This window comes from Lycorma delicatula, chromosome 13 (assembly GCF_047948215.1).
Source record: "Lycorma delicatula isolate Av1 chromosome 13, ASM4794821v1, whole genome shotgun sequence".
Taxonomy (NCBI): Eukaryota; Metazoa; Arthropoda; class Insecta; order Hemiptera; family Fulgoridae; genus Lycorma; species Lycorma delicatula.
The window spans coordinates 5,632,168-5,655,424 of NC_134467.1; the positions used below are offsets into that span (position 1 = coordinate 5,632,168).

Here is a 23,257-nt window from a genome sequence, read left to right on the forward strand (position 1 = left end):
TGAAAATTTTTCAGATTTCAATGGAAATATCCGTTTTGACCATCCCTGAATCCATTTTTACTGGTTTTGGCGTGACGTCTGTTTGTATGTATCTCGCATAACTCAAAAACGATTAGCTTTAGATTATTGTAATTTTTTATTTAGGACTGTTGTAACATCTAGTTGTACACTATCCCTTTTGATTGCAATCGACTGAACAAAAAGTGCCGAAAATCAAAAAAATTGGGAGTAATAAGCCCTCACTGAGAGCTTTTCAACGATATATCATAAGTATATATATATATTTCACTTATTTTATATTATGGACGATAACTGTCGTAATTTTGCGCCAATCACTTTCAAATTGATACATAAAATATAACTGCCCAAAATCTCGATCGAGTTCGTTAATGGGAAAAATCGGACTATGGGAGTGGAAATGGGGTGGGTTTTTCGAAAAAAACAAAACATCGCTATAACTTTCTTATTAAGTAAAATATTGAACTTCTGTTCAAGTTCATATAAGGGCCTAAAATATATGTAAGTAAAGTTTTTTGATATCACCAACGATTGGCCCATGGGGTGGAAAAAATGGGGTTTTGAAGACAAAAAAAAAATCATACCTCCCTTAATAGGCACAATTTTGGAATCGGTTTAAAGTGATCGTTATTCCTCTAAACATTACCTAAAACTTTTGTCTGAAACAAGTTTTGATATGACCAACCCTTACTTACGGCAATTGTAAGATGGGCTAAAATTCTCGTACGCTAAACATGTGAAACTTTTTTTCACGTGCAAATTATTTTTGTATCGAGTAAATATGAAGTTTTTCTTAACATTAAGGTGGAAATCTTTTTTATCCCCTATTTAGCACCGGTGAAATCTACATTCGCCTTCCGGCTTGCCGAAAGGTTTTTTTTATATTATAACACTTTTAAACTACTTTCAATATAATTTATTATAAGCGTATTTTTTAATTGTAATCAATAATTTAAAAAAAAAAAAATTGCTTTAAACTTTTATTTTATTTTAGAATTACATTATTTTAAATGAATTTTTTTGTGGTTTTCCGAGAAAAATAAATGACGATTATAAAAAAAGTAATCAAGTATACTAAGTATAATCGGCCTCCGTGACGCGAATGGTAGCGTCTCGGCCTTTCATCCGGAGATCCCGGGTTCAAATCCCGGTCAGGCATGGCATTTTCACACACGCTACAAATCATTCATCCTATTCTCTGAAAGGAATACCTAACGGTGATCCCGGAGGTTAAAAAAAAAAAAAAAAAGTAATAATAACTACGTTTCTTTCCAAACCGTTAACTGCCATTCTTATTTCATAATTAAAAAGAAAAAATAACTGGATGTTAATGTTGTCAATTGATATTAATAAATTATTTAAGATGAAATAGATTATGAATATTTATTTTTATAATGCGTGATGAAGATAAAAGTTCCTTACCGCCCTGTCTCATCAACGTTTTGTTGCTGTACAGAGTTATGTAACCGTTCCTCACTCCAATCACGTACGTTCAAGGTTAACAGAGTCTTATCGCTTTTATATATCCCTTTACCCACTGGCAGGAAATAAAGTCAAAAATATAAAATAAAACAACTTAAAGCAACTTTAAGCTTTGTTTGATGGTTTTTATTTATTTGTTTTTGAATTTCTTGTCGGGTTAAGAATTATTTTTATGTGCAAATTAAGATGAATATTAAAAAAAAAAAACAAAAAAACGTTAATTCAAAGAGCCGAACCCAGTACCTTCAGTTTTTTTTTTAATCCGGTTAATCTTTTTCTTTTTTTTCTGACCCATTTCTGAGGTCCTATTTCCTAGATGTAACCGGGTATCGAATCTGGAACTTTTAGTCTAGCAGGTAAAGTAGCTACCTCTTTAATAGCACGGAGTCATGTTACATCTAAAAAAGATTAATACTGTTTTTTTTTAATTCCTGATTTGATATTTAAAAAATATAGTAATACTTAATAACAAAATTGTATTGTACTACAATTTTTTTATATATTGAACTTGATTACGTATATAAAATGATTATTACATGTAATTAAATAATAAGTAAGAATCTCGTTATTACCCCTTTGTGTACGGTTGGCTGTTCTCCATTTATAGTTTTAAGTGAAAATTTATTCTCTTTAATATTTTATCTAATTATAAGTTCGGCAACATTGATAGTAAATTTTAAAAACAATTTAATATTAGACGACGTGTAATGATGGATGATCTTATGTTAAAAAAATTTGATGATGAATGAAACAGTTTGCGAACCAAATTAGTCTATCGATGACGTCATTCCGGAGTGGGGAGACGATGAGAAGCATTATGTGTTGTGTAACTAAAGAAATTCACCGAGATGTTTTGTCTTGTAGTTAGTTATTGGCGGGAATTATCGGTAGATAGGCGACTGAATACGCAGTGAAATTGTCTTCATATAACAGTGTTGTTTAGTCCTAATCCACATGTAACGTTATCCAAATTTCATCTTTTTATTGAGATATTCCTTATTACTGATTTAAGGTGAGTTTTATTTATTTTGTTAATATTATTACATTTTTTAGACAATAATTGGCAGTTGTTTTATTCTGTGTATGTATTATTCAAATTATTTATTAGATTAAAAATGTTAGATTCCAGTTAACGCCGATTGATTTTTACAAACTAAATTTAATAATAATAAATCAATAAATTTGTTGTATTTATCAATTAATAATTTATCCAAGTACTAAATGGCGGGTAAACACTATCGAAAAAAATAAATAAAGAGAAACAAGTTATATGGTTGTATTTTAGGTTATTTGGTCATTAACGGTGTATATATTTAACTAAACTGATATAAGCAAAGGGTATTTCGTGAGTGATATATTAGATATATTAAGTTTTAAGTCTGATAACGAGAATGAATCGTGCTAAGCGAGAAAATAATTCGCGTCTGTATCGTTATAAAGAATATACTGATTTACTCTGGAGCTCCTGGGTTCGACATCCAAAATAGCTTACCGTTTCTTCACCGATCTGGGTTAATGTCGTTAAATATTCATAAATGAGTGTATTCTCGGGAATAACACAAAAATTTGAAAAAAATAATTTTTGATAGGAAAGAAAGCTACAAATAATCATTTTAATAAATTCGTAAAAATATTTTTAGAAATCTATCGGCGTATTTTTTATTTAACATATATATTTAACAATAATTAATCGTAAGAAAAGAAAAAAACATCGGTAGCGAGTTTGTAGAAGGCGACCGATATTTATAATTTATGTGAGGTTCTGAGTTCGACCCCGGGTAATTGTCATATATCTTAATAATTATGCGTACATAGTATTTAAAGCAGAAATTATTCGTAAAAAGTGTACGACATATATACAACAAACAGTCATTACAAATTTTTATATTTAACATTTCCCGTGTTTACTTTATAATTTTTAAGCTAACAATTTATGAAGTAACATAATTTAACGATGTACTCGTATTTTCGAAATAAAATTCTATACGCGTAATTTTTTATTACTACAAACGACGTTGTAACTTTTCTTCTCGTCGGGAAAAATCTTTGGATCAGAGGTTAAATTTTACGTAAATTTTTCATTTACAGTTACCGTTTTTTTGTTATAATTCCAACGAGAAATTTTTTAAAGCTTTTTCACGAACGGAATGGCATTAATAAATTTAAAAAGTGTCGAAAACCTTAACGGTCAATTTTTTTATTACAAAGTTTTTGTAAAAATGCACTTTGAGTGAGAAAATTGAAAAAATACAAACATGTTTAAGTAGCCCACCGCATACAGCGAGAGAGATTGACGGAGGGGGAGAGTGAGAGAGTGACTGGGAGAGAGAGGGGTCGAGTGAGAGACAGAGCGGGTAGTGTGAGAGAGCGAGGGTGATTGAGAGAAATTGAGAGAGGGTTTGGTCGGGGGATCAATGATGGAGAGGAAGCGAGACAGAGGGTCTCTCTCTCTCTCTTACTTCTCTTCTCTTCTAATACTATTCTTAATACGGAGTGGTATATAATCGCAGCTCTAACATTGTGACTACAACAGGTGCCTATGTTGCCAATTATCCTGACTTTTCCTTCCCCCCTGGCCCTTTGGCAGCCAAGATCGGCATCAGTTAATTTACTGCGTTGCGTTTGAGTTATTCAACACATAGAACACATCTTCCAAGCTAACCAGTAAGGAAGATGAATGAAAAAAATAATTTTTAATATTTTTCGTAAAATTTTTATTATTTATTTTTTTTTTAAATTTAATAATGAATCATATTATTATTTTACTATTATTTATATTTATATATTAAAAAAAAAAAAAAAAAATTAAATCGTGTTAAATTCTTTGTTTGACAACAAGGTCAATGAACTTATAAGGTCAATGAACTTTGATATTTATCGTTTATGTATCAGTGTTAAAAACTTAAAAATCATACGTGATAACTTTTTTGTTTATTTTAATTTTTTTTTATGTTGTTATAATACAATTAGTAAAATAATCACTGATTTTATACATCCGACTCTCGGTTAACCGGATTACATATTTTATTTATCCGTAAAATTTACATAAACTATTGCTTGTTTAAGTACTCGAATTATCAGAGATTTTCTTGTTACAAAATTGTGATTCAAATTAAATATAATCTGAGATAAATGTTTGTTAAAACGTCGATTATTCGGACCTCCATATCTCAAACATTTTTCGACTAATTGCGGGGCCTTTTATCCGGAGGTCCCGGGTTCGAATAAAAGGAAATAACTGAAAACCTTAACATTAAAGTTTAACGTTGGTTACGTTCCTTTGTTAACTTTGTATACATAGGTTTAAGCGAAAATTTGGTTTCAGTTATTATTTTGTAAAATTAAAAGTTTTCAAATCTGTAAAACATTAATGCTATACTGTCGGTTGTTATTATGAGAGGAGAAACAGTACAGTGTAGGTAATACATTTTAGTTGGCGCGCCAATTTTCATAATTTATTTTGCAGATTTGTTCGGACGTTGTTTGAAGCGACAGAAAAATAACGTGCGTGGCAGAGAACGAAAGCTTATGGAATCTAGCGACATTACAGATGGCGTGTGATATGCAGTTTGCATATGCAATTTGGATCCTCGTGTCTGCGGTCATTCTTGTTTAACTATTTCTTATACGTTGTTTATTTTGTTTTGGTGTTTAATGACCTTCATTATTAATCGAGGTAAGTTTCTTTATATTAATATTATTTTAATATAGCTTAAAATAAGTGTTATTATTTTTGTTTTCTTATCACGTACTGCATTTTCTATTTATAACACCGGCTACATAGTATCCCCCAAAAATAAACAAAAGTTACACGCTTGTTTATAAATTTTAGGTTAATCGGCCGATAAATAATTAACCAAATAAAATAGAAAAAATAATTATCGCACAATCTAAACGTACCGTACTCGTGGGTTAAGCAAAGTACGGTTAATGTGTAAAAACGCGCTCACACGCACCCACAGAGAGAATGAGAGAGAGGAGAGAGAGAGAGAGAGAGAGAGAGAGTGTTAGAGAATTTTCGCGCTGTCTGGGACAGAGTGAGGTTTAAGAGACGGGGTGATGATAGTGATTGTGATGTTTTATTACTTTCCAAGAGCGACTCTTCTTTTGATAATCGTATTCTCTAAATAAGTATATAATTTCGTACCAAATTCTTACGGTATTTTGTATTTCACTTTTATTCGTTTCTGGAATATTAAATTTCGTATTTTAAAATGCTTGAAATTTATCGGTGATAAATTATAATTTTAAACTTGTATTTACGAGAATAAAAAGTAAAAACAAAAATAATAGTAATGTAAAAAACATTGGCAAAAGACACCAGAATTGTAGGTAGACAGAAAGTTCTATGTTCAAATTTCGGTCAGAATTGGCTTTTTTATACGCTAAAATTTGAAATAAAAGTACGTGACGAACTGAATGTGGGTCTATTGCCCATACAAATAAATAAATAAATATAAAAATGTATTAGGTATTAATACGTGTTAGGAAATAGCATTAATAAAGATTACTAGGTCGAATTGTAAATAAAACTGGAAAAATTTTATCTGTTATTATGTAATATTAGAATTTTTTTTGTAAATTACTTTACAAAACTGATAAATTTAATCGTAATATTTTTAAAAAAATTATTAAAATTAAGGGATTTTAATTATTATTTTAAATAAAATGTAATAATAGATATAAAATGATCAACAAATCTTTATTTAATTTAATTATATCGAACGTCTATATAAGAAATATAATAGGGATATTAACTTTGTTATTCGACAGTAATACACACACACGTACGTACACATGTACGCACATTTACGGTTGTATTTGAATTGTTGTACCATCGCGTGACCAGTACTGTCCGAGAGTAGCCAATCAGAGTGAAGTTAGCCACCTGCTGGATTTGTTTCATCTCCCCCCTCTCCCAGCACCATCGTCGCAGTAGTCAGACTGACAAGTTGTTTTTACTATGCGTCATCCCAATAAAATTAAACAAAAAAATAATTACCTCAGAGCGTATGAACCATACAAGTTTATAAATTATTGTTTTATTTTATCATTGCCTATCGAACTATTGTTTTTCTATTAAAGCATTTATTACTATAAAGAATTTACTTATTACATTTATTTTATTTATATTTAATTTTTTTATTAAACATTTCGCTTTTATTATAATCTGAATTTTTTTAAATCTAGCACAAATTATGTATTACAGTAAATAAATTTGTACCTTCAAAACTAGATTTAACTAACATACAATCTAGTTTTGAAGGTACAAATTTATTTACAAGGGGTTGTTGAAGCTTTCTATTATTTAATAAAATCTAATGTTACAGCTTGATAAAACTATATGTGTATATGTCTTTATCAGTAATGCAAGAGTTCGCACGCACGCACACCCGCGCGTGCGTGCGAACGTCCGTTAAGAAATCCGTTACTACATAATTACAATTTTTAATTTTTATTAAAATATTAAATACGTTTACTTCTTCTTTACTTCTTAACAAATGTTACCGTTCATAATCTAAATGCGGGGAAACATCAGAATTTTTAATTTACTAAATCACACGAATCATTTACCGGTACAAAAGAAAAATTCACATATTGCTATATAAATTCATATTTTGATTTAAGCACGTTTTTTCAAAAAAAGGCCTAAAAGGATTAATATTTGAATATATGTATAAATAAATATACACCTATGCAGACTTTTGAGAAAAATACAAGGTCTTCTGAAGCAGCTTTTTCAATATTGTAATACCGGGCGAGCGACTTAAAATCAAATCTAATCAGCTCGAACTGCAGTTATTTTAGCGTCGCGTTTAACACTGCTATTACTAATAGTCTATTTTTGTCGGTTGTAAACTGTTCCTGCTACAGTGCGATATAGTTTCGTTCTTTACGATCATGTTTATCCTAAAATACAGTATTCCATCGAGGAAGCGTTGGATCCTTTCAAGAGAAACGTAAAATATTTTCGCTAAGTTTTCGAACGTCAGTATCCCTCGATAAAGAGTAGTGCACGATTCGGTTAAAAAACGGCGCACAACGGAGTCCGTTTCAAACTCAAAACCAAATAGGCGAACTTTCGTCAGGACTCCGTAGGCCACAGCCCGTATTCAAAAAAGAATATCTGCCGGTCCGAAAAAAAATCTATAGGGTAAATTATCGCACCAAGATCGTGTAAAATACACATCTTGTCACGAGCACGGGAAGAATTTCTACGCTACTCGACATTCTACATAGTTTACTAAAAGTTATAATAATGTGATATTTTAAAATAAACTGAAGTTTTTTTGGAAAAGGGTTCATCAGAGTAAATAATTTTAAATTATACTTGTTTTATTTAAGTATATGCCTTGTTGGATATTTTCGTCATCCATTGATCTCTCATCTAAAACCAATTCCTTCATCTCTTCTTCAATCACCCGAAACCTATCTTCCCTATTGGTTCATATTCCTTAATAATTTTTAGAATTCAGTCTGCATCCATTCTTCTTATGTATAGAGCTGTTGTTATGTATAATCATTAATTTTAGCATTTAAATTAAAAATGTTCAGTACTTGCTTGTATACTCATTATACCTTCTGTTCAACTTTGGATATTCTACAACCGCTTTCAAGAACCTCATCTCTCTGTTTTACAGTGTTTGCCTGTGAGCCGATCTTATTGTCCATGTCTTGGACAATAAACAACCTGGAACTGACATTACCTGATAAATTTCAGGAGGATTTCTCATCTTATTTTATTTTTAAGCATGTTTCACTGCGCTATTCATTCTGTTGACTCGTTCGGTCTTATTGTTTATTTTAACCTTACTGTGATAAGATTTGTTACATCCAAGAAAGTTAAAACACTTGACGTACTCAATAGAATAATCATCAATTACAATCTTTGATCTAGGGGTCATTGCTCTTGTAAAAGCCAAAACTTTGCTCTTTGTCACTGAAAATGTAAATTAAAATCTTAAAAAAAAACATTACAAATTACCAGTTTGCAGACCTGACATGACATGACAACAGTATTGTTATACGAACTACTATGCTATTGTTGAAGTTAATAGACTGTTGAATAACAGTCAGATGAAATTTAATTTTCTATTTTTTTATCCATTTATATCTGTTATTTGTTATCTATTATTATTTTTTATTGTTATTTATTTATTATTATTATTATTATTATTATTATTATCTATTGTTTAATTTTATTGTTTGTTATTTGTTATCTATGAGATGCTCTACTTTATGTAGAGCATCTCGGAAATTTTACTGAGTCTCATTCACCTAACCCTAGAAAAGCTTTTGTTAAAAAACAAGAAAATTTCATTGTACCCTAAACCAAAATAGACAAAGGATATCCTGTTAATTGATACTGCCCCATCTCCCAGTGATCAATTTTAACTACATATTGGAAACCTCCTTTTTGGTAAAAAAATTATTTTGTGAATAACCCCTTCCAGTGAATTGTTTTTATTTAGTAGCGATCAATCATTTTATTGGTTTAAGGTAAATTAATATTTCAGCAGTAATCTATTGAAAATTAGTGCGACTGATTTAAAGGAAATTCATTTTATTATTATAGTCATTAATCAAATTGATGTTAACAACTGAAAACAGTTATTTCCATTCTAACACTTGTGTGAGCTTTATGTCAGTCTTGTCACAATGTGTTAAATTTGTTAATTAATAAATAGATAGTTTTTGCTATTTCTAAACAAAGTTTCTAAAAAGTTTAGCTTTATTAGCAACAAATCCTTCTTTTTTTAATGTACTTGTAATTTAAAACTTTTTAAATGCAGGAAAAGTTTACATTTTATAGCTTTTGTTTTGAACTGTTAATTAGATTTCTGTCTTAAGTTAACTTGTTTATCGTTCCTTTTTATTACAATATTATAACTTTTATGTTAGTTATTCTTATCTTTCTTATATACTTTCAACCTCTGTTAATGCCACCTTTTTGTCTCTTTTCTTCACCTTTTTTTGTCATAATATCTCATTACATTCCTTGGAGTTGCAGAATATTCAGACAAATTTTATTCTCTCCCCTCTTCGTTGGCATCTCCTTATCTTCTCTTATCTCTTTACTTCTCTTTCCACATATTCTATTCAGGTTTTTTTTAAATCCATTCTTTGCCTCTCTTTGTTCACTATTCATCCAGTCTCTTCTTCAGTATTCATTTTGACATACTCGTATCATTCATTCCTTCCATACGCTCATATAATCTAAGTTGTCTGTTTTCTAAGAAGTGAACTAAAATGGAATTCCTCCGGTAACTGGTAGTGCCGGTTGTATAGCTGATGCCAGAATTGTACAACTTCTAACTGTCGTCCTTTTTCAGGAGTTCTAAACTTCTGTGCAGTTAAGAAACAATAAAAATGGAAAGTTCATTTTTGAAGAATACTACCAAAGGTGGTTCTAATCCGTCATGTCTTAAGAATGTGTGACCGGCCATCTCGGATTATGCGGGGTCAGATACAAAAAAGTCTTGTTTAAGACTTGAGATGTGTTTTGTTCATTAGAGTTCTTAGTTAGTAGTACATCGATGTGAATGTTGCTGTTGGCATTCATATTGGTGGCATCCTGGCCTAGGTTAAGACTGGAAGCTGTCATAACCGAGGTATTAAAAATGACCCCCAATAAAAGCCCATAAGGGCTAGGTACGGAGGAGGTGGTGTGGCGACTGTAACTGTCACATGGTGGGTGTTGGTCTGTACTAGTTCAGGATGTCCCTCTTAATTTAAATATGGAAAAGAAGCTTTAGTGATTTCAAATAAAGTAATTACTTTAAAAACAAGAAAACTAATGACAATTTATATGTATTTTTTTGTTATGAAAGAGTGGGAATCAAAAATTATGTTCATTAGCCTGATGGAAAGTTGGTAGCGTATGAAAAGACCCTGTTCCTGACCGGGATTCAAATTCAGGACATTCTCATGAAATGCCGAGAAGGGTATTTTTTCAGAACACTGTATGGAACTTGATTTGATATTAACAAAACCTCTGTTAATTAGATGAAACTCCTTAAGGTTCATATTATATTAATTTTATTTTATTTGGATCTATTGCTAAGAGATCAGTTAGATCAATTTTTAATTGTCACTCAAAAATATCAACGTTTTATGAAACCGAACTAGTGTTCTTGGTGGTGATGTATAAAAACCAGCTTAAGCATAGGTTTGGCTATTAAGGCTTTACTCTTTAAAATACTACTCTTTATTTAACTGGCATTGATTGATAAGGTCATTAGTCACTGACTAATTAATTCCAACAACGTGCAGTGGAACTGCACCTAGCATTGTGTTTAACTTTGATTATCTACACACACTAGTTTCGTAAACATAACTTGGTTACTAGTATTTCACCATCTACATTCAGTTACTATTGCTATAAACAGCAGATCTTTTAACATTATACTGTCGCATGTTCATGGCTCGCTCAGGATATTGAGAAATGTTTGAGAATGTTTATATAATTACAATTTATTAGTTTAACAGTATAGAACATAAATAAAATAAGACCAATCAACAATAACAAACATTTATAATAAAAATAATGACAACTGTCAGTAATTGTAATAAACAATGATTACATACAAAATAGAATTTAAAGTAAGATCAGGATTTATTTGCAGGTAGTTAAATATTAAAAACCAGAATTCAGCCCATTGACAAAAGACATTATCATGACCACTAATATTTACACCTCTAACAACTGGTTTTGTATTACTATGAAGATAATATTAGCCCAAAGTTCATTCATTCAAATACCTTTCCTGTTCACAAATAAAATTACCCTAATAATTTATAAATGAGTTCAATACTTTATCTCTTTCACTAATTTTCTATAGTCACTCACCGAACAACCTCCTGCGGCCTCCTACTGTCCTCACGGAATGCTTGAGATGTCACTTCACATGGTCAAATATGCACAATCTCACTTCTTCACTGACTTGTGTAATAACTCCTCCCTTTTTCAAAACTGAACTCACCTTGCCTTCCCTGGGGTATTTATACTCTTATCCTCTTTACTTACAGAACCAGACCCAAGTTGAAGCATGATAGTGATTTTCAGAGACATTTTCCCATACATTCCCACCCTGGTCTGGTATTTCTTCTCGTGGAACAACATCTGTGGTAGGTGTGTTGTTGGGCGGTATTAAAAAGAACTATTGTTCTTTGTTGTTTGTTTGTTGTAAATGGACCTGTTAGCTTTAGAAAAAGGATCCCTTTTAGTCCCCTTCTGGATTCCTCCCATTATATTTTCTACTACTTTCTTGTTAATTGGCAGGAATCTTTACTCAGGTCTGTTATACCGGACTTTATTGGAAATACCGGAATTTATTTTACTAGTATTGTTATAATTATGTAATACATTTTTTTATTTTTCAGGTTTTACATATGCATATCGCAAGTGAAAAGAAAAGTTGCCATTGACTACATCAGGATCGCCATGACAGTTACGATGTAAAACATTTTTATCCATTACATTTGTTGTTCCTAGAGTACGTGATTACCATGAAATATATACAACTCTACAACAGTTGTTTCAACCAGGTATTGTTATTATAATTATCATTATTATGTTTACCTTTGAGGTGAAGTGATAGCAACTCTACCTTTCTTCCAGAATATACTTGGTTTTTTCTTCCTAATCATATGTAGCACTTTCATGTGCTACTGAATTCATTTTTTTTTTTTGTCTTCAGTCATTTGACTGGTTTGATGCAGCTCTCCAAGATTCCCTATCTAGTGCTTATCGTTTCATTTCAGTATAACCTCTACATCCTACATCCCTAACAATTTGTTTTACATTTTCCAAACGTGGCCTGCCTACACAATTTTTTCCTTCTACCTGTCCTTCTAATATTAAAGCGACTATTCCAGGATGCCTTAGTATGTGGCCTATACGTCTGTCTCTTCTTTTAACCATATTTTTCCAAACACTTCTTTCTTCATACTCCGATTGTCCAAGTTTCACTTCCATATAAAGCGACACTCCAAACATATACTTTCAAAAATCTTTTCCTGACATTTAAATTAATTTTTGATGTAAACAAATTATATTTCTTACTGAAGGCTCGTTTTGCTTGTGCTATTCGGCATTTTATATCGCTCCTGCTTCGTCCATCTTTAGTAATTCTACTTCCCAAATAACAAAATTCATCTACCTCCATAATCTTTTCTCCTCCTATTTTCACATTCAGTGGTCCACCTGTGTTATTTCTACTACATTTCATTACTTTTGTTTTGTTCTTGTTTTTTTTCACGCGATAGTTCTTGCGTAGGACTTCATCTATGCCGTTCATTGTTTCTACTAAATCCTTTTTACTCTTGGCTAGAATTACTATATCATCAGCAAATCGTAGCATCTTTATCTTTTCACCTTGTACTGTTACTCTGAATCTAAATTGTTCTTTAACATCATTAACTCCTAGTTCCATGTAAAGATTAAAAAGTATCGGAGATAGGGAACATCCTTGTCGGACTTCCTTTCTTATTACGGCTTCTTTCTTATGTTCTTCAATTATTACTGTTGCTGTTTGGTTCCTGTACATGTTAGCAATTGTTCTTCTATCTCTGTATTTGAACCCTAATTATTTTAAAATGCTGAACATTTTATTCCAGTCTACGTTATCGAATGCCTTTTCTAGGTCTATAAACGCCAAGTATGTCGGTTTGTTTTTCTTTAATCTTCCTTCTACTATTAATCGGAGGCCTAAAATTGCTTCCCTTGTCCCTATACTTTTCCTGAAACCAAATCGGTCTTCTAACACTTCTTCCACTCTCCTCTCAATTCTTCTGTATAGAATTCTAGTTAAGATTTTTGATGAATGACTAGTTAAACTAATTGTTCTGTATTCTTCACATTTGTCTGCCCCTGCTTTCTTTGGTATCATGACTATAACACATATTGGGGTCAATATCGCCATGGGAGTAAATAGTTTTTTGAGGTCGGTTTTCTCAAAATTTTACTAACATTACCCCATTTCATATTGAACTCGGTACATATGTACATGCTTATTTTACAATTTTAAATAAAGTTTTTGCCTCAAAATTAACCCTCCTTTCCCCCAAAAAAACTAAAAAGCTATCTTTCTATTTATCGTATATTTTTTAACAGTTTTTTTAGGAAGAAATAAAATTATTTTTATATCTTCCTTGACATAGTAGTAGTACAAGTGAGCTTCCAAAAAATACTTTGGTGGCAATGTGGGTGTGGTGGGCCCCCGATCAAATTTTAAAAATATCGATTTTTTGAATTTTGTAAAGCTTTATTTGGTCTATTTAAAATTTTAACGCTATTAAAAGTTTAAGTAATAAGCTTTTAATAACAGTATTAGAATAAAGTTTTATTTCAATTCAATCCGACACCCAAAAAATAAACTTAGGTATCATTTTATCGACCGTATATTTTTTAGTGTAATTTTTTTTAGTTTCTTTCATTTAACAAAGAAACTAGAAAAATCAAAAAAATTGCTTGGAAGATGATTTTTATGGAGGCGATTAGAGGGAAATTTTGGAGGAGGGGATTTTTTGAATTTAAAAAATTTATTTAAACACACGATAATTTTACAGTAAACCATCATAAATATCCAAGCCGAAAAAATAAATTTTAGTTAACTTTTTTCACGTATCATTATTTTTCCACCGTATGAAAATAATTAATGCCAGGAAAATATCGAAAACTTTTTTGCCGGCTGTTAAGTAATTTATAACCGATACGTTATAAATTTTACGAGCGGGAGGGAGTCGGTTGATATTGACAGTAAAAAAATAAATCGTTTCATCTGATTTATGAAGGTTAACATTACCTTTTTGTGAATTCACGCGTGCCGGTGTAGAAACAACGCATTTTACTTACGACATTAGATCTCGTGTAAAAGAAAGAATAGAAATAAAATGATGTACGAGTGAATTCGGTTTAGAGAAAGAAAATTAAAGAACGAATGAACGACCGAAAGAAAAGACGAAGAGAAGGGAAGGAGGGCTAATTAATAATTTTTGTTATAGAATTGCGGTGCGACTGTGGGAACAAATATCGGAGTACAACCGGAGAAATACAAACAACTAACAGCACTGTTCCGTTACGAGACGGGGGCGATTAACGTGAAACTATTGTCCGATACTTATTTGCATCTACACCTATTATCATCGTCATCCTTACCATCAACGCTTTAATATTTTATTACCGTCTTTGATTGCGACCTGTTACCCTGGGAAAAACCGAATAACAAATCTACAAAATAGTACTGTTTTTGTACAAATTCTAGATCTTACGTCTATCGCATCAAACTGTCCAGCCGATATTTTTTATTCTTCCATTTGTATTATTCGTTTTTTAATACGATGTCAAAATTCTCTTAAAAAGTATTTTTTATTTATTTTTTAATACACTAGCAGTTAAAGTTCATATCAAAGTAACTTAGATGGGATGAGGTGCTGATAAAATAAACTTCATTTTTTATTAGTTTACAAATTTAAACCGATAGAATCTCTTTATTTATTTGGATAAAGAACCCGGTTGCCTTCTGAGCTACATTGCCGGTCAGAACTGTACATATACCGATATAAATATATAACGCAAAATAATTAGTTTTATAATTTTTTGGTATTGAATTTTTCTAGGCAACAGAATTCAGTTTTTGGTTACTGATAATTTTCTTGTCCCCCCTGACTTCAGTTTGTCTTAGAACAGGGTAGAGGTATAATATAAGATTACGATATGTTATTTAGAAGGTTGCAGATGAGTAAATTAATATTTACCGTTTTCCAAACAACAGCCGATTAATATTGTTTATATTAGCATAAAAAATGCGTGTAACGATGACATAAATACTCGTACAAAAGGAACCTGCGAATGATATTTTAAGTGTAAGTGAATTTACTTTTGTTTTAAAAAATAATTTTTTTCCATAAATCTTTTTTTTATATTAAAAAAAAACCGTTCTAATTTAGAAGAAAAAATAAACACTAGGTAGCTTACTACACTTGTAATAATTTTGCGTAGCGTACTTATTTACCCTTAGTTCGGAGGGGTTACAGTCCTTGATAGTTTTTTTGTATCCTTCCATACAAAAAAAAAGCTGAAAAAATTTTGTAATAAATAAAATGTGAAAATTAAACTAACCTTTATCCACATATTATCTAACTTAAAGAGTTCCTACATAATCATGTAAATATGTACGTTTATATAAAAAATTATAATTCTTTGTTTTTTAAAAAAGAAGCAGGATAATAGGCATTACATAACCAGAAATAGGGGTGATTCGCTCGGTTACACCTTGTTATATAGATGAGAGGTAGGAGTGAGAACAACTTAAAACCGGGTTACTGGCTTTTGGACGACACCTTATGTATATTTTCCTTTAACTAAAAACAGCAGCAAAAATGTTAATATCTTCAACATTTTTGTTCTCATTTTTCTATTACCGGGTACATTTATTTTACTGCTACTGCAGTCGGTCGGTGTATAAATAAATAAATAACAAATATGACTTATATGATACTAAGCGGGTTTATTGTACGATTTCAAATATATATAAATATATATTAAATATAATCGACGTAAATATTAAAATAATGCGTTAGTTGAGATTTAAAAATTGTACGGTCAGAATATCGAAGCTTCTTATTATAAAATCAAATAGTCGATTATTAAAACTATTTTTTGTAAAATGTAGGTATTTCATTCAAGGACATCGTATCGAATTCTAAGAATATAATACCGGCAAAAAGCAATTAAATAATTTTTGAATAGAAAGGTCTCCGAGGATCGAAGTAAGGTCTTTACGGTGTAGTAAATACGTTGTGATCGATAGATCGGTGTATGTTGTATTATTGTACCGGATCGACTATATAAACTGTGCGTACACGATGTTGAAAGCAAGTTAACAATTTACAACAGCGTATCAATAAAGAGTCAAACTGACAACAAGGCTGGTAAATCTTACTAAATGAAAGCGGGCGCGAACGTGTTGTTTGTTACAGAGGAAATTACCTAAAATGACCTGTCCATCCGACCTTGATGTCTGTCTGTGTCCTTACATCGCACCTTCCGATCTGTGTACTTCAGAGACCTTACCGTACGTGTCCTTTTTATTATTATTTTTTCGTTCCTGGTTTCTTATTTACATTTCTATTATCAGTCTGTTAGATTTAAAATTAAACTCTTTGCAAATAATTTACGGTGAATAAAAACGAAGGAAAATTTATTTCACTATAATAATAATAATTATAAAAAATAATAGTAATAATGAAAACTGCATTTAGTTTTTTTGTATATTTTTTAAATTATTTGTAATTGCGGTATGTATACCGTAATTGAAGAAAGTAGATAGCCTAGCAATGCGGTATAAAATTTATTATACGAACGGAAGGGATGATAAAAGTGTTGTGATGTGTGTAACATTTTGGTTTATATTATGTTAATATTTCTAATGATAGGCTTCGAAACAAAATAGATAGAACGATAAAAAAAAGGCAAAATTAATGTGAGTTATTTGTTTAGAAAGTTTTAACTCTTTAAACAAACAATTTTCTGATTAATAAAATATTTTAATAGAATTTCCTTTAAATAAACCGGATGTTTTATGTGCATATTATTTTATTTACGTAGAAGACAAAATATCAAGAAACTAGCGATTTTACAGAAGAGAAATTTGATATTTCTCATTTTTTATTTGCTAATTTTCAACCGATGTTTAAACGGTTTTTTTTAATGATTTTACTGTTAAGTGATTTTTAAACTATACAGAAAATTTGTATTTATATTTTAAAAAATTATCAATTTATTCGATAGTTTTTAAAGCGTTAATTAAAATATCCGCAATATCTAAAAAAACAGATACATTTTAAAATATGTCTTTAATTAAAATAACAAAAATTAAAAGCACGCTAACCTTAGTAGAAATGAAAATCGTAAAAAAAATATATCGCTTAGACTATAAAGATCGAGCAGCAATCTGTTGAATAAATCAAGATACATATTTTTTCTTGTACTACCGAAGCTCTTTCCAAGAAACAACTACCTCTCGAGCAGTTTCACTCAGACAAACATTCATTTATATTTTTATATATATATATAGATTAATAAATTTCTTAACAAATGTTACAACCCTCAATATCGATGAACTTAAGGCCGAACGTTCGACAGAAATCAATGCCGTTGACAACAATGTGCAAAACGTTGCTGTCAAAGTTCTTGCGACTGACGCAAATTCAGGTGACACTCAGTATCATCGCTTGGAACATTTTTTACAAATATAAAACATATATTACAAAAATATAGTATATATCCCCAACGACAAATGTTTTCTAGCGATTCATCTCAAAGCTACCACCAAAAATTTTAATAAATAATAATTACCTCTAAAAGTTTTTTTCTCTATTTTCTTTTTATATGATAGATTTTAATCATTATGTAATTATTTCAACGAATATTACGCTACTGGCTTTTTTCATCTACAATACTAACCGGTCACTACACCGAATACTTCCCGTCTAGCCCTACTGCGTTCATTATCCTTCTTGTGACAAATAACAATCAAAGTCTCTTCAATTTTTAAAAACGTCACTGTATTGTAATCTCTGCAGAGCAACAGTTTGGTCAGTACAGGATTCAAAACTTTTAATAATTTGAAGTATACGGGTTTCAAAAAAGTCGGTTTCCATCTTAAAAATAGTAGTTATAATCGGTTATCTGTCCTCCGTACGGGTAAAAAAATATTTCGTAATATTTGAGATATTTCCACGCGAGAAACTTGCAAACTTTGGACGGAAGGGCAAGAAAACAGGGCAATAAACAATATGCGACTGTATTTCGTTTAAAATTCTCTTCCGCTTCAACTTCAATCTTCAAATCGATTACACCAGTCTTTACGGATTCATTTTGACGCGAACAGTCGATCACATATAAAGGATATTTGGTTTTGTAATCGGAAAACGTGTACGGCGAATCTATATTTTTATAATATGATTTTTGAAAATTAATAAACATTCTATACATCATCGCTTGGTTCCCTCGTAAATCTTCATACGGATATTTATTCGAATTGATCATTACACAAATATTTTTAACGTTACACGAATCGAATTCTGACGCGTCCTTCATGGCTTTGTCTTTCCTATCGGTTTGAAAACCTACAATAACATAGCGCGGTTTATCTATTTGCGACAACGTTGTCACATTCTATATAAAAGAATTCGTTTGAGGAACCGCCGTATTTTCCTGAAGGTCCCACTCTCTGAACGCCATACGCACATCCTTATTTTGATCTCTTATTTTAGCTAGTTCCAATTCATATTCGGGCGCCACCTTGAGGTACGGGACATCCCACACGATGTCTGTTAATTCTATCTTAGATTTGTGGTCGGGAACCGTAGCGCGTATCGCGTAATACGTCTCAACACCGATTCTTGTCTGTTGTTTATGATTATTTTTTTATAGTCTTCAGCGAAACCCAACAGCATCGATAACGGTATGCGTAAATTGAAATTACCATTTTCATCTAAATCGACTTTATTTTTTCCAAAAATACATCCCGCTATTTCGGCAGATGTCAACGTAGAATTTGTCACTGAAAGAGCATTTTTCATAACAGTTGTCACGCCTACATTTCTCACCGAAGCTACTTCTTGCGCGTTAATAAGATATCGTATATCCTGGAATAAGAAGGCCGCACCAAAATTAACTAATTCTGAAGTAGTCGATTTTTTTCCGTCCGTTCCGGCGAGTTTGCCGGAAACAATCAAATAACTTTCACCCGGAACGGTATACGCGTCCGGTTGATTTATTGGGATTTTAATCTCCTTTTCGATTTTATTCGCTAAGGATGATTGTGAATTGATTATATGTTAGGGACTCATCTGAACGGCGCTATCTTATTAACTGTTAAATAATTCATCTCTATAGAAAAAGTTTAATTTTTTATTTCAATAACGTAATGGTACTTTTAAGTTTCCCTTCGACGATTTCAAAACCTAAAGATTTTAATTTTTAACCCTTTCTTCGGTCAATTTGTAACGGTTTCTAACACCAATTTCATCATCACTTTCAAGTACTAGCGGCATATCTATCTAAAATAACAAAAATAAAAATAAAATTACAATATTCTATTCAGAAACTCCGATGGGTCCTTGATTCTTTCAAAACCAACATGATGTTTACTCGTTCGCCGCGCAAATTTAATAAATTATAATTTTCATCGGTCAACGATATAACTAAATCGTAAATTGCTCTCACATCTACCGGTAGAAATTCAGTATAAGGAGGATATTGTTCAATCTTATCGCCCGGATCTACACTCAGCGGAAACTCATATAAAATGCGGTCTTGATTTTCATTTCTATAACTGCCCGAAATAATGTTACATTTCTCACGTACTACATTCACGGGAGCGATATTTATTATTTCATCCGAAAGATGCGTCGCATTCGCTTTGAGAATTCTCGGCCCATAGCCCAACAGCCTGCCGATACTGCAATCTGTATCCGAAAAGTCTATCCATACGGTGCTTTTAATTTCACACTGTAACGTATTTGGGTTTGCTTGCAATATGATGGTTTTATTCATTTTATTCTGTATATAGTTACTGATATCTTCAATTTCATAACTACCTGTTGGTATTGTTATGCATGCTTTTTTGTCAACACGTAATTATTATTTTCATCTTTTATGACATCCTTTTCCAAAGCGAAACAAAATTTATTATTTTTGTTGTCCTCGACGTGTGTTGGCGGTCATCTACCATTTGAGACCCGATTCGTATTGGCCTTTTGAAAGGTCGATCGGAGGAAAAAATGATTTTTAATCATCGAACTGTTACCATCACTTGATAATAGACGCGACATATCTTTTTACAAAAAATAGAAAACAAAAAACGTATAATTTATTCGGATAAAAATTCTAAACATAATCGACCGCAAATCACATCATCGTCGGTTTGATATCTATGGTAATTGTACGTTACGTTGGAGTTTCTGAAATAATTCATCAGTTCTGGAGGCGGATGCGCATCGCCTATGCTATCAAAATAATCTACATTTTTATCGATTTTTCGGAAACAAACCCAATGCGTACCGCGGCCCTTTGAGGCGTCTAAATTCACTATCGAGCATTCATTTTTCCAAATCTTTTTCGGTAAAGCGTCCGACATAAAAAACACCGCGGATCGTTTCGCGATCGTACAAAGCGCGATTTGGTATTGAATTGATTATATTTTCTTAGCCGTACCGCCGCATTTCTTCAATCTCAATCGATCGCCAAATTTGGATTTAAGTTTCATCGCGTTAGTTACTGCGTAGGCGGCCGCTCTTTCAGTCAAACTGCTATCCGGCGCGAGCACACGTTTCCACGCCCGTTCGGCAAGCGCTTTATCGGCTTGAGATCTTGTTTTATTATCCGAATATTTCGAATAAGCTATATCGCGCAGTTTACACGCCTCATTTAATTTATTTATGCCTCTATCACCACGCTTCAACCTCTTATCCAAGTTCGTGCCAGGACTGCAATAATTGTAACCTGGAATATGAGCTTCAAACGGTAATAAATCTACAGCCTTATTGATTACTGACCCGATTATATACCGCGTCCGCCTTTTTTCTTGGAAATATTTTTCTTCTTCACCTTCATATCTCTATATATAAAAAAATTATTTTTTCATTCAAATACATTATTCATCATGTCGAACCAAATTTATTTTTACGCCATCATTATTGTTTTTGTTAATAGCTTCCGAAATTAAATTATTAATTTAAATATTTTGATTTATAATAATTATTAACCTCTGATTGTAAAAAAAAATACGATAAATAATAATTCAATAATAGTAATAAAAAAAAATATCAGCAGTTATGAATGAAATAAAAATTTATGTACTTTTCATTTTTAAAAAAATGTGTATATGTAATTTAGTAAGCGTACGAGGAAGTCATGTGGTGCTCAGATCAGATTTTTTGTAAGATATTTGGTATTTCGCATAACTCGAAAACGATTGACCGTTGGATGTTGAAATTTTGGTTTGGATTTAGGACTGCTGTACCATCTAGTTGTGCACCTCCCATTTTTATATCAATCGACCGGACCAAAAGTAGCCAAAAAGTCCAATTTTTTTGGATTTTGGGCTTTTCTTAACTGCAGTAATAAGCTTTCATTGAAATATTTTCAACTAATATATATTAGGGTGTGGCTGCCGACAAATTAAATACATTATGAAAATTTTAGAGGATAATCACCAACGGAATACAAAAAATGCAAAAAACTCTGTCGCAGTAAGTGCGTCAGAAGGGCGGATTTCCGGTTTTAGTTAAGAATTAATTGTAAAGGATGTTCCGCTGGTGTAATGATTTTTGAAAATAATATTGCTGTCAGTGTTGTGTCCTAGTAAAAGCTAGTTACTTTTATACGGATTATAATCCTAGACAGTGGATACCGGTGAACATTTGTGATTGGGATTCAATTGACTGGAGATTCCGGGTTTGAATACCGGTCAGGAATGGCATTTTAACACACGCTACAAATCATTCATCTCATCCTTTGAAGCAATACTTAACTGTGGAGCCGGAAATTAAACAAAAAACAAAAATTCAATTGACCACAAATCTCAGGAATGGTCGGCCTCAGTATTCGATGTCATAGATAATACTGCGAGATACTAAGTATTTTATACTTGTATATTTATGTTTCGGTTCTTCCTCAATTTTACATAATTGTTGAGTTTGACGGCATCAATTGCTTAATACTGCTACTTGCCATCAACCTGTTTTGATACTATTACGTATAATTTACGTGGTTTTGGAGCTATGTTCACAAAAAATAAAATTATAAAATTATCTCAAAACGATTAAAATTTCAAAACTGATTCCCTTTCTTCATACCAGATCAAATTTTGGATTATTGTGAAATTAAAATATTATAGCGATAGTGCTTGGAAAAATTTGATTTTGGCTTCAAACATTTTTTTTTTGTCTTCAGTCATTTTACTGGTTTGATGTAGCTCTCCAAGATTCCCTATCTAGTGTTAGTCGTTTCATTTCGTTATACCCTCTACATCCTACATTCCGAACAATTTGTTTTACTTATTCCAAATGTGGCCTGCCTAGACAATTTTTTCCTTCTACCTGTCCCTCCAATATTAAAGCGACTATTCCAGGATGCCTTAATATGTGGCCTATATTCAGTCTCTTCTTTTAGCTATATTTTTCCAAATGCTTCTTTCTTCATCAATTTGCCGCAACACCTCATCATTTGTCACTTTATCCATCCATTTGATTTTTAACATTCTCCTAAGCACCGCATTTCAAAAGTTTCTAATAATATCTTCTCAGATACTCCGATCGTCCAAGTTTCACTTCCATGTAAAGCTACGCTTCAAACATATACTTTCAAAAATCTGTTCCTGATGTTTAAATTAATTTTTGATGTAAACGTATTATATTTCTGACTGAAGGCTCGTTTCGCCTGTGATGTACTGCATTTTATATCACAACTTCTTCGTCCGTTTTTAGTAATTCTACTTCCCAAATAACAAAATTCTTCTACCTCCATAATCTTTTCTGTTCCTATTTTCACATACAGTGGTCTATCTTCGTTACATTTTTTTTCTTCGTATTTCGTCGTTATTTTTTCATCTTCGTTACATTTTGTTACTTTCGTTTTGTTCTTGTTTATTTTCATGCGGTAGTTCTTGCGTAGGACTTCATCTATGCCGTTCATTGTTTCTTCTAAATCCTTTTTACTCTCGGCTAGAATTACTATATCATCAGC

At 31.6% G+C, this 23,257-nt stretch overlaps 1 protein-coding gene across 5 annotated transcripts in view; it reads left to right on the forward strand.

Annotated features, from left to right (window-relative positions):
- Window positions 1-23,257, forward strand: part of LOC142333570 (uncharacterized) — an 85,721-nt gene that overhangs the window by 5,767 nt on the left and 56,697 nt on the right. For 2 of the 5 annotated variants that reach the window (XM_075380874.1, XM_075380878.1), the window contains exons 1-3: window positions 2,376-2,512; window positions 4,967-5,176; window positions 11,884-12,048. In XM_075380874.1, coding sequence (XP_075236989.1) covers window positions 12,010-12,048 — 39 coding nt within the window. In that variant the 5' untranslated portion in view covers window positions 2,376-2,512; window positions 4,967-5,176; window positions 11,884-12,009. Of the gene's footprint in view, window positions 1-2,375; window positions 2,513-4,966; window positions 5,177-11,883; window positions 12,049-23,257 lie in introns of those variants that run through there. The other 3 variants (XM_075380875.1, XM_075380876.1, XM_075380877.1) reach the window with 3 other exon arrangements.